The 16,606-nt window shown below is 42.9% G+C and overlaps 2 protein-coding genes across 2 annotated transcripts in view; one reads left to right on the top strand and one right to left on the bottom strand.

Annotated features, from left to right (window-relative positions):
• The first annotated feature begins 930 nt into the window (after positions 1–930).
• Positions 931–8,830, top strand: csrp2 (cysteine and glycine-rich protein 2). Its single transcript, XM_063905090.1, is given in 7 exon segments — positions 931–1,006; positions 5,007–5,123; positions 5,721–5,889; positions 7,530–7,573; positions 7,576–7,658; positions 7,985–8,078; positions 8,637–8,830. Coding segments are annotated over 6 exon segments (579 nt in total). The 5' UTR covers positions 931–1,006; positions 5,007–5,011; the 3' UTR covers positions 8,714–8,830.
• The window catches only part of zdhhc17 (zinc finger DHHC-type palmitoyltransferase 17), a 20,162-nt gene continuing 12,374 nt past the window's right edge, over positions 8,819–16,606 (bottom strand). Inside the window, exons 9-18 of the mRNA XM_063905089.1 lie at positions 16,404–16,529; positions 15,324–15,466; positions 15,137–15,237; positions 14,702–14,826; positions 14,200–14,262; positions 14,011–14,104; positions 13,292–13,375; positions 13,055–13,212; positions 12,839–12,933; positions 8,819–11,998 (exon numbers count right to left, since the gene is read on the bottom strand). Coding sequence (XP_063761159.1) covers positions 11,860–11,998; positions 12,839–12,933; positions 13,055–13,212; positions 13,292–13,375; positions 14,011–14,104; positions 14,200–14,262; positions 14,702–14,826; positions 15,137–15,237; positions 15,324–15,466; positions 16,404–16,529 — 1,128 coding nt within the window. The 3' untranslated portion in view covers positions 8,819–11,859. The remainder of the gene's footprint in view (positions 11,999–12,838; positions 12,934–13,054; positions 13,213–13,291; positions 13,376–14,010; positions 14,105–14,199; positions 14,263–14,701; positions 14,827–15,136; positions 15,238–15,323; positions 15,467–16,403; positions 16,530–16,606) is intronic.

Genomic DNA, 16,606 nt, shown 5'->3' with positions numbered 1-16,606 from the left:
TTGAGGATCAATAATGCCACTAATTGGAACCTTTTCAAGCCACAGCATTCAACAAGCGGTAACCCAACAAGCTATTTGATTCAAAAGGGATATACACAAGGTTACATTCATATTATTAGCATTATAAGCAAATATTTTAAATAAATAGCGTTAAGAAGTCTGAAGAGTAACAGTTACATAAAAGAAAAATGGTTTCCCAGAGTTAATTAAGGTCAGTACTAATTGGAGATAACGAGAAAACGATGTTCCTTACATTAAATATAATAATAAATCAAAGTTATCTTTGGAAAAGATCTGTTATTTATAAGATATTAACCAGTGATCGTAACTTTTCAAACCTTTATATATGTATGTACAGTGTGAGGGGGAAACAGAAACAGATTTATTGCATTTTGTACTTTTTATGATCAATAATGCCACTAACTGTCCCAATTCTCAAGCCACAGCATTCAACATGTGGTATCCCAACAAGCTATTTCATTCAAAAGGGATATACAGAAGGCTACGTTCACATTATTAGCATTAAACCAATAGAAGTTGCATCCCCCAGTGGCTGTAAGGGAGGTTTGAAACTCTTCTGAAGCAAATATTTTCAATAAATAGCGCTAAAGAAAATCTGAAAAGTAACATTTATATTAAAAAAAATAGTTTCCCAGAGTTAATTAAGCTCAGTACTAATTGGAGATACCGATGTTTCATGCATTAAATATTAAAATCCATCAAGTTTCTTTGGATTATTTATAAGACATTAACTCGGATCGGAACTTTTCAAAGTTGTTACAGGAAAAACTTTATATGGGAAACCAGGAACATAGTTAAAGCATGCATGAAGGTCCCCCTTTAAACCTGATATTTCCGACCGCCCCTGAAGGCAGCAGTGTGTAGTTCACGCCCCCTGAGAGGAGGGGGACAGGACAGTGTGTGTTCGGTGTGTGTGGGGCTCAGTGAAGTCCGTCTGCAGCTGAGACACATCCTCTCTACCTGCTCCTCTCTGCTCCACAACAAGGTAACACTGTTCTGTCTCTGTGCTCAAACTGAAGCTGGTGTATGTTTATGTACTGACACACTTTAAAACCACTTCACTGAATTTGTTTCTTTGGTTTTAAATGTAACTCGCTTTAAAGCAGCTCGTGCGCGATCACCTCAGCTCAGGTAGAGTATTTCTGAGTGTTTGAGGAGTGTTGAATAAGGCTTCAACTGTTGTTGTTGTTGTTGTTGTTTAATGAACAGCTGAGAGAACTTTGCTCACTTAGCTATCACAATCCAACTATACAGCCCGGGGAAGAGTTAAGAGACCACCCCTCATGTTTCTTAAATCTTCCCCTCTATGGCAGCCATTCCGGTGTGTGTTGAATTCACACACACCGGAATGTAGTCAGTAGTTTATAGAATGCAATAAAAACATGTGTGTAGAATTTAACTCAAAGACATTTCTGTAAATAATCAAACCAGAGAAAGTGGTAATGCTGGAGGGGTCTCTGGTCTCTGGTCTCTGATCTCTGGGGGGCTAATCACAATAATCATAGTGATGCCCAAACCAAAGAGACATTTGAGCCCAAAATAATAATAATAAAATAATAATAATAATAATAATAATAATAATAATAATAATAAAATAATAATACAATAATAATAATAATAATAAAATAATAATAATAATAATAATAATAAAATAATAATAATAATAATAATAAAATAATAATAATAATAATAAAATAATAATAATAATAATACAATAATAATAATAATAATAAAATAATAATAATAATAATAAAATAATAATAATAATATAATAATAATAATAATAATGATAAAATAATAATACAATAATAATAATAATAATAAAATAATAATAATAATACAATAATAATAATAAAATAATAATAATAATAATAATAATAATATAATAATAATAATGATAAAATAATAATAATAATAATACAATAATAATAATAATAAAATAATAATAAAATAATAATAAAATAATAATAATAATAATAATAATAAAATAATAATAATAATAATAATAAAATAATAATAATATAATAATAATAATAATAATAATAATAATAATAATAATAATAATAATAATGATGATAATAATAACTCTTGACCAAATAAATGCATATTATTTTTTTGTATTTTTTCTTTTAATCATTTCCAATATATATTAAAAATATTAAAATAAAAACGTAGGAGCAGGTGCATTCAAAAGACAGGACTAAATATATTATTCAGCATAATTCCAGTGTTCTCAATAACATTAATAATATGCTTTGTGTTCTTGTTGATGTTGACTGTGGAAACTAATGATTTTTGTGTTTGTTTGTTGATCCAACCAAGTGTTCAAGCTGTTCAAAGGTTAAACATGTTTTGTGTGCTCGTTTTGTGAGAGAAAAGATCTCTGGTAAAAAATAAGAAGCTCAAACCAGACTCCTCCCTTTAGTTGTAGTGTAACTTCTTCCAGTGTGCAGTTACTGGTCACTCTCAAACATCCATTAGCTCCGACAACACTTGTGGTCCAAAGGGTCGGAGAGGACATACCGTGTCCAGACATTTGTGCTCTCAAAAGCTCTGTAAAAGGAGCCAGGAAAAATAGACTTCAATTAAAAATCAGACGCAGGAAAATGGAATAATGTTTTCCAGAGTTTCCAAAAAGGTGAATCACCCTGACTCAATGTTCAACAATAAAACAACGCCATTAGTCGTGGTTCAGGGACAATTAAAGCATGCAGCAACGATCTCAAAGCTGTTTCACATTATCTTTTGGACACTGAATGAACTTTGAGGTCTCCGTGAAAGAGACTGAATATCTGCACAAATCCTGATCTTTGGCAACAGTGATCTAAACATGTCATTTGATAATTAACGAGACACTCCAAACCTCATTGTTAGCGTAGTTATTACCACTGAACTCCTTTAAAAGAGGCCCTATTCTGCTTTTTTACGGGGTTTCCCTCTCCTGTAGTGAGTTATATAGGTTTTTAGTGCATGTAAACGGTGACATCACTTAGAGCACTCGCCCTTCTATCTGCTAGCGCTCCAACACATTGAACTTAATAGGCTAAGGGGGCGGGACATCTCTAAGCCGGTTGACCAATCCCAACAGAGCCGGCCAGCTAACCAATCAGAGCAGACTGGGCTCTGGTTTCAGACAGAGGGTGAAAAGAGGTGCTGCAGCACAGGCAGTATGAGAAAAATAAAGAGCTTTCTGAACATTAAAGCATGGAGACATGTCCCAGGAGAGACACTACATACTGATATACACCTGAACATCAGCAGGAGAGGACTCTTTAAAGTAGAGACTCTACATACTGATATACACCTGAACATCAGCAGGAGAGGACTCTTTAAAGTAGAGACACTACATACTGATATACACCTGAACATCAGCAGGAGAGGACTCTTTAAAGCACTGACTCTACATACTGATACACACCTGAACATCAGCAGGAGAGGACTCTTTAAAGTAGAGACTCTACATACTGATATACACCTGAACATCAGCAGGAGAGGACTCTTTAAAGTAGAGACACTACATACTGATATACACCTGAACATCAGCAGGAGAGGACTCTTTAAAGTAGAGACTCTACATACTGATATACACCTGAACATCAGCAGGAGAGGACTCTTTAAAGTAGAGACACTACATACTGATATACACCTGAACATCAGCAGGAGAGGACTCTTTAAAGTAGAGACACTACATACTGATATACACCTGAACATCAGCAGGAGAGGACTCTTTAAAGTAGAGACACTACATACTGATATACACCTGAACATCAGCAGGAGAGGACTCTTTAAAGTAGAGACACTACATACTGATATACACCTGAACATCAGCAGGAGAGGACTCTTTAAAGTAGAGACACTACATACTGATATACACCTGAACATCAGCAGGAGAGGACTCTTGAAATGGACTGAGCTTTAGATCAGCTGACTGGTTGCTGTGGACTGACACCGACCCCTGTGGGAACTGTTCCCTTTAATAACAGGGCTGGGCTTCGGTCTGTAATCCGGCTGGGGGGAGGACCCGGTCCTGTCTGTGGTTTCCTTTTCATTAGACCTTCAGTGCCTTTAAATTACAGAGTGTGATGTTGTCACAGCAGGCTGGCTTTGCATGACACAAGGTGTTTAAAAGTGTCCCTCATCGACACACGTTTAACTGGCATTACTGGAGGACGCATGTGTGAGTCACGCTGTGTGGGGGGGGGGCAGCGTTTACTCACACTGATCCTCTGTTTGTGTGTGCTGCAGAGGGTTGGTGGCTCGGAGCCCAACACATTCCTCTGGGTATTAGTGGGATCTAACCCTCGTCTTTGCATTGTTTTTTTCTTATTAAACCAAAAGCAACAACAGGATCCAGGAGCACAGGTTCAGAGGCTGCGGGTAACAATATGAACTGTGTGCTTCAAATCTGACAAAGACTCACCGACTTTCCAAGGAACGCTTCGAGGAAATCCAACATGAAGAGCGGTATTTTTAGAAAAACGGCCTCAAAGTCATAAGTTATTGCTCAGTATTATATAGAGTTAACCCATGTCGTTGAGGGGAATGTGCGTCTGAAAGACACACACACACACTCGTACTGTATGTCTGCAAGGATGAATCAGTAAAGGAAGTCCGCCCTCATCTCTCAGCTCATCATTTCCATGCCCAGGATATTTGGCCTTACGTGGGGTGAACACCAGGGTGAACTAGAACTGCAATATCAGTCAAAATAATCCCCACATTTTGCAGCCCTGGTGATGGTGAATCAAATATATATTGTGCAGAACTTTTCTCAAACAAAGGTACAGTTGCAGTGCCTTTGAGCAAGGCTTTATAAGCGTCATTAGATCAGGCAGGACGTGACTGCGTGAGACCGATCAGAAAAGAGCAGAAAAGCACTTTCATGGTCGTCTTTCCTTTATGAAGAACAGCCTCAAACGTTTCCAAAGCTCAGAGCGATGAAGTCCAGCCTCTCCCATCCTCTCTCTCTCTCTCTCTTTCCTCAGAAACCATGCCTAACTGGGGGGGCGGCAACAAGTGTGCAGCGTGCGGCGGGACGGTGTACCACGCCGAGGAGGTGCAGTGTGACGGCAAGAGCTTCCACAAGTGCTGCTTCCTCTGCAGTGAGTCCAGCTGGAGGAGAATCACCTTCAATCTGTGTGTGTGTTCAGTGACTGGGCTCTTCAGAAGCTTGATTCATTCTATTTGTACTCCTCCGGTCCACTGTGCACGAGAGGGGAGTAAAGGGTGTTTATATCAAAGTTAAAGCAACTGAAGACAAACGTAAGACGATGCTACAGTTGCACAAATAAACACACAAACCGGGATATTCTTAAGTATCTAAAGCTCTTTTTAAAAGGGTTTATTTGCTCTCTGCTCTCATATCAACATTATATCAGGGGAATAATAGTCTTAAAATGACAGTAATATCCTGGATCTCAATTATTTCTGGATCAGTGCATCATCCGACCAAAGGACTTATCATGACAGCACCAGACGAACTGAGACAAATGTGATGAAATCTGTATAAAAACTGCATGAATTAAACGGTAAACTCATACCTGAATACCTTTGTATATTAACTACTATTACTTACACACTTGAATTACTTTGGTAGTTTCACATGCGTGTTTTCAGCAGCCTTTAATTGTTCTTTCCTCTGAGAAGATTTGATAGAGAATTAAAGCTTCACTTTGTTTCCCTGACCTCTTCCTCCTCAGTGGTGTGCAGGAAGGGCTTGGACAGCACCACGCTGGCTATCCACGACACGGAGATCTACTGCAAGTCCTGCTACGGGAAGAAGTACGGCCCCAAAGGCTACGGATACGGACAGGGGGCCGGGACCCTCAACATGGACCGGGGGGAGCGGCTGGGCATCAAACAGCAAGAGTAAGAGGGCCATTTCAGCCAAAATGGAGCTGATAAACTACGCTGTGTACTCAGAAGTCAGTCGTTTTTAATAGTATACCAAGGTTTTGAGCTACAGGATGCTGTATGCAGGGATGTAGCACCCACAGGCCAGTGATTTTGTCTCTAAATACTCCCTTCTGATCGTCCCAATTCCTATTTCCATACATTTAATTCTGCTGCAGCTGGAGAACATCGGCCTCCAGTGGGATGTTTCCAGTCACAGAAAGCGTTCAACTCTTAAGGATGCAGAAACCTTTAACTATGACGTCCTGAAGCAGGAATATTGAGTGTAGTAGGAGCTACCGTTTCCATAATTTGGGGGTTTTATGAATAACTAACCTCTAGCAGAATGAAGGAGCAGAAAGAGGGGAAGGAAAAGAGTGCATGACTGAGTGTAGAGAGAGGGGCAGGTTTTTAGTTGAACAAGAAGACAGCAGGAACTTTGTCTGCAAAGAATCACCTGAAGAATAGCTCCTTTTCTCACTGAAACAAACAATGAAAACAGCATCCACTGAACAGACGACAAATAAGATCCCTCAGTAGCACCAAACATATAAACATGACAGGAAAGAAATACCTGTTATCTGTGGCTCGATCCGATCCGGTCCGGGCGAGGCAAAGCTGAGCGGTACAGAACCTCCCAAACACAACAGACCAGACTCCATCAAAGACAAAGAGCAGGTGTGCAGGAGGTCAGGTTGATTGCACGGCTGATAGGGAACAGGTGGGACTAATAAGGCCAGGACAGGCAAAGACAGGAAGTCGAAACGCAGAGGGATGAAACTGTAAAATACAACAGACAAACTGCAGACCTTATTTTCTGCACTATACCGAAATCCAATGGGAAAATTGATCTACTATAGTAGTTACTAACTTCCAGATGCTTCTGCCCAGTGATAGGCAGTACGCCCTGGGAGTGAAAGCAAACCTTGCAGTGCAGACGGTGTATAAAACCCTCCTCTGCTTCGCTGAACCACACACATTGTCTTCCTCTCTGTGAACCCCTGCTGTGCGGCTGCTACTGATCCAACAGGCTGGGCTAACACCCACCTGTACAGTAGAGTCTCTGCTCACACACACACACACACACACACACAGCTCCCTGTATGAGTCCTCGGAGCTCAGCTGATGACTGTTATGAAAGAGTTCATTATGTAAGCGGCTCTGGGTGCCACAAAGGGCCTCATTCAGGGGCCACTGGCAGTCACCCTCCGATAAGCAGCGCTGCAGGGTGACCTGTTCGCTCCGCCACCGACACAGGAGCTTTGTTTGCTAGGTTTCATGAGGAAGAAATACACACAGTACCCAGTGCCGTTTTCAGACAATCAAGGTACAGAGAGGTTCACTTTTATTCTGAAAATGGAACGCCGAGCTTCCCCTGGATCTTGTCGTGCAAAATAACGACTTGTTTGCATTTTATTCCAAAAGATCTGACTTTTCTTTTCAAATTTCTGGATTATTTTCAACTTCTTTTTAAAATCTTCACTTTTTAGATAAAATTGGAACTTCTTTTCAAAACTCTGCGTGGATCAGATGTTCTGTTCTGTAGGCTAATGCTTTAAGTGTGACTCTATAATCACTCTTATGACAAATGCATTGTTGTTGTCTTTTTCTCCCAGGACACACACCCACAGACCCACCACCAACCCCAACCCGTCCAAGTTCGCCAGAAGTTTGGCGGCTCGGAGAAGTGCGCCCGGTGCGGAGACTCTGTGTACGCGGCGGAGAAGATCATGGGGGCGGGCAAGGTGACAGTTCCTGCAGATCCATTTACAGTAGATTAAGGTTTGAGATGTATTGCATGGAGTCTCAGTCTCTCTAACCTGTCCACAGGGAGCACAGATTGTTTTATTTAAGTGCGTTTCCTCCCCTGATTAGCTGTTGTACTGCAGCTGATCCAGGGCTGAGAGCTTGCTATTCTAACCTGTGATGTGTTCAACGAGGATGAAATGTCTGGAGGAAACATCAGCTGTTACCATCTGTACATAACCACAAACATAACATCTCTCCCTGTCTGCAAATGAATGCATATTTAGCATGAAGGTGTGACTTGACCCTCCCTTTCTCCTCGTAGCCGTGGCATAAGAACTGCTTCCGCTGTGCAAAGTGTGGCAAGAGCCTGGAGTCGACCACGCAGACCGAGAAGGACGGAGAGATCTACTGCAAAGGTGGGACACATGCATACATGCAGTTACTGTGGCGTGCAGAGAGATAGAGGAGCCGCTTCCTGTCCTCCTCCCTCCTCCCCGTCCTCTGGTTAAACAGAACCAGACGTCAGCAGATGTTTTTGCTGCATGTCACGGAGAGACCTTGGTCTGATGAGGAGGAATGTCTCTGCTGGGTTTGTAACATCCTGACTCAACAGCAGCTGCTTATGTTGGGATGTGACGAAACCGAAGCTCTTTACAAACCCCAGATCACATAACGGGTGTTCAGGATATCGATCTGTATTTCCTAACGGTTACATAAAACAAATTAGACTACTGTCACATTTATAGAAGTTGGGATCACTAGCAGGGTAACAGTGCTAGTAAAACCTAAAACAGCATGTTGTGTTTGTTGTAAAGGATCAGCCTTTCTCTCTCTCTGTCAGCTGTTCTGTTCTGTAGGCGTTCTGTGTTTCATTGTTGGTCTACAGGTCTACTGCTTGTTAATGTAAGGAGACAGTTCAGGAACAATGCAGTCTGCAGATGGTCAATGTTTATTATCCTCTCTTTCCTCTGCAGCGTGCTACGCTAAGAACTTCGGTCCTAAAGGGTTCGGTTACGGCCAGGGAGCCGGTGCTCTGGTCCACGCCCAGTGAAGACGATCCACCCCTCAGATTCCTGTCTCCATCGTGAACAAAACCCAGCTTCTTCCTCCTGTGTTTCCTCCCTTGTTCCCAGTAGGTGCTCAAATAAAAACATGAACACACACTCTCCACATTTGACTGTATTTTATTATTAAAGCCATTAAAACTGAACCATGCCCATATGTTTACATCTGAAGCGGAGTTACAGTGATGTCTGAAGGTGGGCAGAGAGGCACTGGAGATGATTATGTGCTTAACTTTTTTTTTTGTATATTTTACTTCTTTTTTATTATTCCCACATGATTGGGGTGAGAGAGGAGGGGGGCGGGGAGGGGGTTCAGGCTGCTGGAAGAACTAGTGAGGACTGAGTTTGTGTCCTGGATGAGCTGCGAGTGCTGAACTCTGCCCGGTAACAAACAAAAACAAGCCCGTCGCTGAAGAGGCCTCGTCACAACCCACGTGGTCGGGTACTGGTGCTGATATGAAACCATGTGACCTTTTTAAAGCACATAAACAAGCTCAGAAATGACATCAGTGTTTGGTTATCCAGAGTGACATGATGAAGAATCCTCCATGATGATGCAAACATGAGGCCCAATAATTTCCGGAGGCCTAACTGTAATATAACCTCCCTTTGTATACTTAAAACTATTGCATGAACACAGCTGTTTAGAAAACCAACGGAAACAAAAATCGGCCTTAGTTCTCTAGTGTCTTTGCTTTACAATTTGTACATCCAGTGGTATAACAAACCCAGCGATATATATATATATAACGTAGGAATTTTAAAATAAAAAACCCTGTAAGGATGGACTACACAAGCATGGAACATTCAGATATATCACACACTTGTACATGAGGGCTGGAAGGAAAAAAATCCCACTAAGAAACACACTGGATTTGAGATTTTTAAAAAGAAAACAAGACGTAAAAGAACGGTATGCAGAAAAGTACTTGATACTCAACATTCACTATATACAGACACGTGGCTCGCCGGGCTGTCACCATGGCCATGACTATGGGGGGGGGGGGGGGGGGTCGGACAGCGAGAGCCCAGCCGTCCCGAGCGTCGAACATGCAGAGTGATTTTCCGCAGAGGAAAGGGGGGGGGGGGGTCCTATAGACAGCAGTGTGGGACGCCACTAAAAGCTACAGCCATACACCCGGAGTCACTTCTTCTTCTCTCAGTTTGGTTTGAAGAAATCCCCCAGTAGTCTGCCAGCTCTTACGAGTCCTGTTGTGCACCCAGAAGTGTTGAGTACCCCAAAGTGTTATCATAGAAATGCATAGCAGGGGGTCTCCAGCACACAGAAACTGCAGGATGTTGCGCAATTAGCATATGCAGACAATAGCTAAAAAATGGATTGGTGGATTTGGACAATGTTGGAGTGGTTTTGGAGGTTATTGAGGATGCTGAGACCATTTTTTACATTTCAAGATAAGCAGTGGTAGCTTGAACCAGAAAAAGGCCTTATTTGTACACCCGGTCTGCTGGTTCTGATGCATTTTGGGTCGATTTTGAAGCTTGATTGGACTCTGGATCATTCGGATTGGACAGATCTTTTGTTCTCTGTATCCAATGGTCGCAACACAACTCATGGTAGTCAAAACCAGTACAAATATGACCACTTTCTGCCATTTTTGATCCTGAAAATATCATAAATGGACTCGGCAACCTCAATAAACCCCCAAAAACCACCTCCAAAATTGTGCAAATCAGCCAAGCAAACTTCAGCCATTGTCAGCATATGCTAATTAATGCTAGTTGTGCAACACTTGAAAGCTAGCATCCTCCAGTTTCCATGTACCGGGGACCCCTACTATGCGTTTGTATCATACATCTTTGGGGTTCTCCACATCTCCGGGGTCACAGTGCTGGCAAACTAAAAAACAAAGTAAAAAAATAATCCAGGAGCACCTCGAAACTAACACTGACGAAAAGGAAAACAGTTACAGAGAGATTTAAGTACAGGTGCACACATCCTCTTCAGTCCATCCTGCTGCTTCTGCTGCTGCTGACAGGAAGTGATGGGGGGGGGGGGGGGGTTAAAAAGGGGGCAGGGCATGTCCTTTGTAAACAATGGAAGCGTCCTGTGAAGCGGCGCCGCTGGGCCCTGGTGTTCAGTAACAGCCGAACAAAAAAACAAAAAAAATAAACAAAAAAAGATCAGTGCAAAGTTTTAGGCAAGACAAAAGACAAACACACACACACACACACACACACACACTCAAAAATAAGACTTCTTTCTGAGAGAGAAACACACATGGAATGAACCGTCCTGTAAACTCGTGCTAATAAATACGCTCGCTGTACCTGTCAATAAAGTTTTGTTTAATGGTAACCTTCCTTCCACGTCCGACAGCGTAAAATCATACTACGCTTAAAAAGAAAGTGTGAAATGTAAAAATGATGGCGACTAAACGTATAAATACATATCAAATAAATATTCCTGTGTCACATTGTCTGTAGGGGTTTTCTCTCCCTCACTATAGAGCTGCTGAAGGACTGAAGGAAACCCGTCCTCCAGCAGCTCCGTCTGTAACCCAACACTCCCCCCCCCCCCCCTCTCTGATGAGATGTTGGCAAACCCGGTGCAAAAATAATCAAGAGGATTAAAAAAGACATTCCCTTATCTCTATCATCCTTAAAAACAAATTCCTGATTTAAAAAACAAAATCCTTCTCTGGACGCCTTATCCTTTTTCCTCAACACATACATACAGGGCACATCAACAGGGACACCATAAATAAGAATAAGGACAGGGGGGGGGCTGGATGGGGGGGGGGGGGGTCAGGGTGATACTGCCGCTTTTTAAGCCTCCGGGATAAAACAGCTTTTACTTTTCCGTGGTTTCCTCCCTCCTCTCCTGCCTGGCAGCAACGCACCGTCCAAAGGGCATCGGGAGGAGGTGGTGGTGGTGGGGGGGGGAGCAAGTGGAGGTACAGTAATGATGTTGTACAATAGTAGTAATAGTAGTAGAAGGAGGAGAGGGAGGGGGTGGTGGTGTTGCCCTGTAACAGCATGCTAGTCTTGGCTGATTTTTTTTAACTAAGTCTTTTTGATCGGTGAGGGAGAGATGGTTTCGAACAAAGCAAGCGCTCCCGGCATCGATCCCAAATCAGTTATTCCTCTTCTTCTTCCTCTTCTTCTTCCTCTTCTACACCAGCTGGTAGCCGGAACCGGACGTCTGGTCGTACTCTATTGTGTACTGAGAGGTCCAGTCCACCGCCACGGGCCGGATCAGGCCGCAGCAGCGCACCTCGAAGAAGTCGATCAGGTTCCGGATGCATCCGTGGCTGCAGGGCGGAGAGAGAGGGGCGTCAGAGTCAGAACAATATTGTTTATATAGCTGATTGCGGGATTTCCCCTTCGATCTCTCCTTAAATGCCCTTTTCCACAATACCGGTTCCAGGGCCGCTTCCGAGCTAGAGACTGATTAAGCTCTGGTTCTTAGTGTTTCCACCGCAGCGGATCTAAGCACTCGAAAACCAGTTCTTAGCTGGGCCCACTCAGCGCAATGACGCAGCTCCACTGGGGCTCTGAGCGGTGGAAACACAAGTGGCGCTAGAACCACATAAGCACAAGAACGGTGCTTCAAGCGGAACCAGTTTGGTGCAAAAGAGGCCTTACTATGGTGTGTTATGTAGGTTTTAGTGCATGTAAATGGGCTGCAAAGGCTCATGTTGGAGCTATATATGTATATCACATTTATTCTAGTAGTTTTCAGGCTTTTATTTTGAAGGCACGTTTGGACACCTGGTGTAATTGTATATATTGGAGACAGGTGGTGGTGGTGGTGGGGGGGGAATAGAGCACCAGCAGGCACACGTTTTTTTACCAGGGTTATTCAGGCAAGAAAGGAGAGCCAGAGGAAAGGAACAGAAAGGGAATCAATAGGAAATTGTGTTCATTGTGTATCGATCATGGAAATAAATGCATAAAACGGAGATTCTTGTCTGGACTTGCTCTGCGTACAATTCACTAACGGGTTCACTGAGTTTATTATCTGTTTATTCAAATATGATTTTGCCCTCTACAGCTAAAATCCCTGTGTGTGGTTTCAGGATGTACCAACAGTTCAGGGCATGTATCTTATATATATATATAACGTGTGCATAAAAAGTTAGCTCCCTTACTTGAAGGGGCTTTCGATGGACGTGGCTGTGACTTTAAAGTGCTTGTATCTCCGGGCGTTCATCCTCTCGTTGGTAGTGATTCCCAGAGCTGCGATCTGAAGGAGGAGGAAGCAGAGAGTTGGATTTTTATACACACACACACACACACACACACACACACACACACACACATTCTGTCTTTATAGCCAACACTCTGTACGAAATGTAGATCCACACCTGGTAGAGCTGACACATGATGAGCACGGCGACCCACATGAAGTGGAAGATGCTGTTGAGGAACATCCAGAACATCCAGGGGGAGCAGGAGGCGATCTGGGTCAGGTAGAGCCAGAAACCATCCTTAGCGTAACTGGTGGCGCAGTGGATCCTCCAGTCTGAGGACACCAGAGGAGAGTTAAGCGGAGGAACACAACGAGGAGGTGAGATGAGAGGTTTGAGAAGGTTTCTACTCACAGGAAATGCAGCCGTAGATCATCCAGCAGATCATCAAGAGCAGGAAGAACAGATAACCCATGAAGTAGCGGTGATTTCCACTTCCTGTGGAGGAGAAAACACAAGGGTTTCAGTTAGAGAAAGAAAGGAAATCAAGGAAACGTGATCAACACAAGTCATCTCAACTGAGAGTAAAACTATTACATCAAAAGGAAACAAAGGAAGGAAGCAGCGACCATATCTCAGAACTTCTTCAGAACGTTTCCAGCCTCTGATCCCAATTTGTTTGCACACCTTTAAAGCTTCTTCCTGAACTCCTGGGTTTAAAACCAAGTGCTTCCTTCCCCAAACATACACCATCTGACCATACTGGACACACACACACAGGTTCCCTTACAACTTGTGTTTCCTTTTTGCCAGCATCTTGTCATGTTGTGTGTCATTGTTTCTCGAATTTGTCCCTGAAAACATTATAGAAATTCACCTAAAAAAGGTCTAAATGCGTGAAAGGATTTGAAATGCACGAACAAATCTAAAGTCATGTGTAATCTTTAAAGTCCTCTAAGCGATCTCAGACCTCAAGCACTTCCTTCAACTTGTTTTTATAGCTGGATAAATTGAGAGCAGAGCCTCGTCAGGACAAGCGCTGCTCCCTAAAGTGGAATATGGAGCTGATGAAACACAATGAAAGGTCTTGGGAAGTGAAACAGAAAGCAGCTGTTGGTCCGGAGGTGACGTACCAACACAGTTCCCCACCCAGGGGCAGTGGTGGTCGAACTTGGCGATGCAACGGTTGCACACGGCGCAGTGTTTGGACCTGATGGGCTTCCGTATCTGCAGGGGAAACAATCACAGGAGGAGGAACAGTGGATTTATTCTGGCTTTTTTCACTCCGTATGTTTCATATTTTGAGCGAGGAGTTTATTTACCAAGCAGGTACTGCAGAATATACTCAGATCCAGGCTGCCTGTCTCTGCCAGCTCCACAATTGTCTGGAGGGATGCACAGAAAAAACAAAAGCAGGATTAAAGAGAGACTTTTCAGAGGAATGAATGAACAAAGAGCAACCAAAGCCCCTGACAGCCCAGGATTTCCAGCTGGATGATCACACTGGCTCACTCACACGTCGATTCACTCATTAGTTCTCTGTTTATAAGACAGCATACTTGAGGTGTAGGAGCAGCTAATGTGCAAAAAACAAGCTTTGTTTTCTTCCTCTGTGTTTACTTTTACAGCACATTACATCAGCGTGCAAATCAAGTAAACACACAGGCTTTGAAAGGCTTTGATGGAGCGGTGAGTCCTGCACACAATGCAGGGTAAATATAGCTCTCCATCGGGGTCCGGGAGGAAGCAGGGCCTCTGGTGTCCCACATTAGGGCGGGTAATGAGGGTCAGAGATCTATCCAGTCAAGCTTCAGTCACTCTTACCTTCTTCTTCTGCTCCTCTGACGCTTTGATAATCCCCGGGTCAGACTTCCAGGATTTGCCAAAGTTGTAGAACAGAAACAGGCTGTTTATCAGGAAGGGAACGTGGACGGTGGCGAAGGGGAGATGTGCAGCGAGGTTAAGGAAGACGGAGGGAACAGCTTCTCCTGCAGCATTGAACTGTATAACTTATTCTACTCACAAATGTGCAATAACCCGGTGTATGTGCAGAGACTGTGTATATTCAATGTACACTATACTATATATAATATATACTCTGTATGTTTGTGTGGTCAGCACATCTAATTGATAAGTTCAATTACCAGAAATACTGATTGGTTTTTGCAAAAATATCGCTTTCTTCCTCTTCCGAGTCGAAGCAAGCGAAAGATAATTGCCCAGATGTGACATTTTTTAAGCAAACAGACAAAAGGATATCGTTCCAGAACCAGTAGAACCAGGTGGCGTACATCCAGAACTTGGTGGCCAGATAAATACCCAGAGGGAGAGCGCTGTGCATGGAGTGGTCGAAGAAAGCCCTGCAGAGAGAGAGACAGGAGTTATACACAAAATATAATAACATAGAATAAATAATAACAAAATACAACAAGTAAAATGGACGTACTTGGAGAGGAACTGCACGGTGATCCAGACCCCGGCGTACATCAGGCCCTTGATGAGCCACGAGTCAATGTCCAGGTCCGCGATGAAACCCACCAACCAGATGACCAGGAAGGGCGTTCCCAGCATCACCTTCTGCCTGAACTCCTGCAGAGGGAGGAGGACACACAGATGGGTATGGACAGCAAAAAAAAGGGGGTGAGAGGAACAAAGGAAGGTGGGATTTACAGGAGAGAGGTGGGGGAACAGAATGGGGATTGATGGATAAATAAAGATGGATGAGACCAAACAAGACAAGAAGGGAAACACAGATGAGACTTTTTGTAAAGGGAGGAGTGAGACTTTTTAAAGCTGTTACTCAAATCTGTTTTAAAAGTAGAAATATGTCCTATACTTCAGCCAGTGTAATGAATCATGATCAGAAACATGTATTTACTGCATGATCGGATACAGCACACATTTTCAGAAGCCTTTTTTTGGGGTGCAGACTGGTATTGGGATTGTTGTTATTAGTTCAAAGGTCCCCTATTATGCAGAATCTTGTCTTTCATACATGACTATGTGTCCCATCTGTGTTAGGAGACCCTCTCTCTATTGATCCTGAGACATCTCTGTAAAAACCTGATCAGATTTTGCCCACTTTGTGATGTCACTATGTTCTTATGAGGTTGTTCAACCACATGTCTTTTTTAAAGCACATTTTTCTACCCTCTCTCAGCTGTGGAGACATAAGGAGGAAGGTAGGCAGCAGGCAAAGCAGGTGGGATGTTTTCTACAAATGGACTGGGAAGCTCTGCTAACTACAGCGCTGGGATCTGGACTACAGGAACCACAGAGCGCGGTATTTTTTTTGATTGCAAATGAACTCATTTGTTTACCTTTTTTAACTAATTACATCCCAGCAGAGAAGAGAAGAGACAACAACACATTCAAGCAGAGTTAACACAGATATAACACGTTATGCATGAAACAAAATCAGACTTAAGATATTGACGTATTATTGAAAGGATGCATCACACAGCCCTAATTGGACTTCCTTTTCTGAACTAGTGGATGACTTTTAAATAGAAGCGCTGCAGCGTACCTTGTCCATTTTCAGTCTCTTCAGGTAGGACGGGCTGTCGTAGCCTTTGGCCTGCCGCGCCTCCTGTAAGTGATTGATCATCCAAACATTCTTCCTCTGCTTGGCGAGATCTAGCGGCGTTTCGCCCTAAAAAACAACACAAAACAAGATGATAAATACCAAAAAAACTCTGCATTTCCAACATCGTGCCCAACGTTAGCCGC

The sequence above is a fragment of the Eleginops maclovinus genome, chromosome 17 (genome assembly GCF_036324505.1).
Source record: "Eleginops maclovinus isolate JMC-PN-2008 ecotype Puerto Natales chromosome 17, JC_Emac_rtc_rv5, whole genome shotgun sequence".
Classification (NCBI taxonomy): domain Eukaryota; kingdom Metazoa; phylum Chordata; class Actinopteri; order Perciformes; family Eleginopidae; genus Eleginops; species Eleginops maclovinus.
This window is presented reverse-complemented; position numbering and strand designations above follow the sequence as displayed.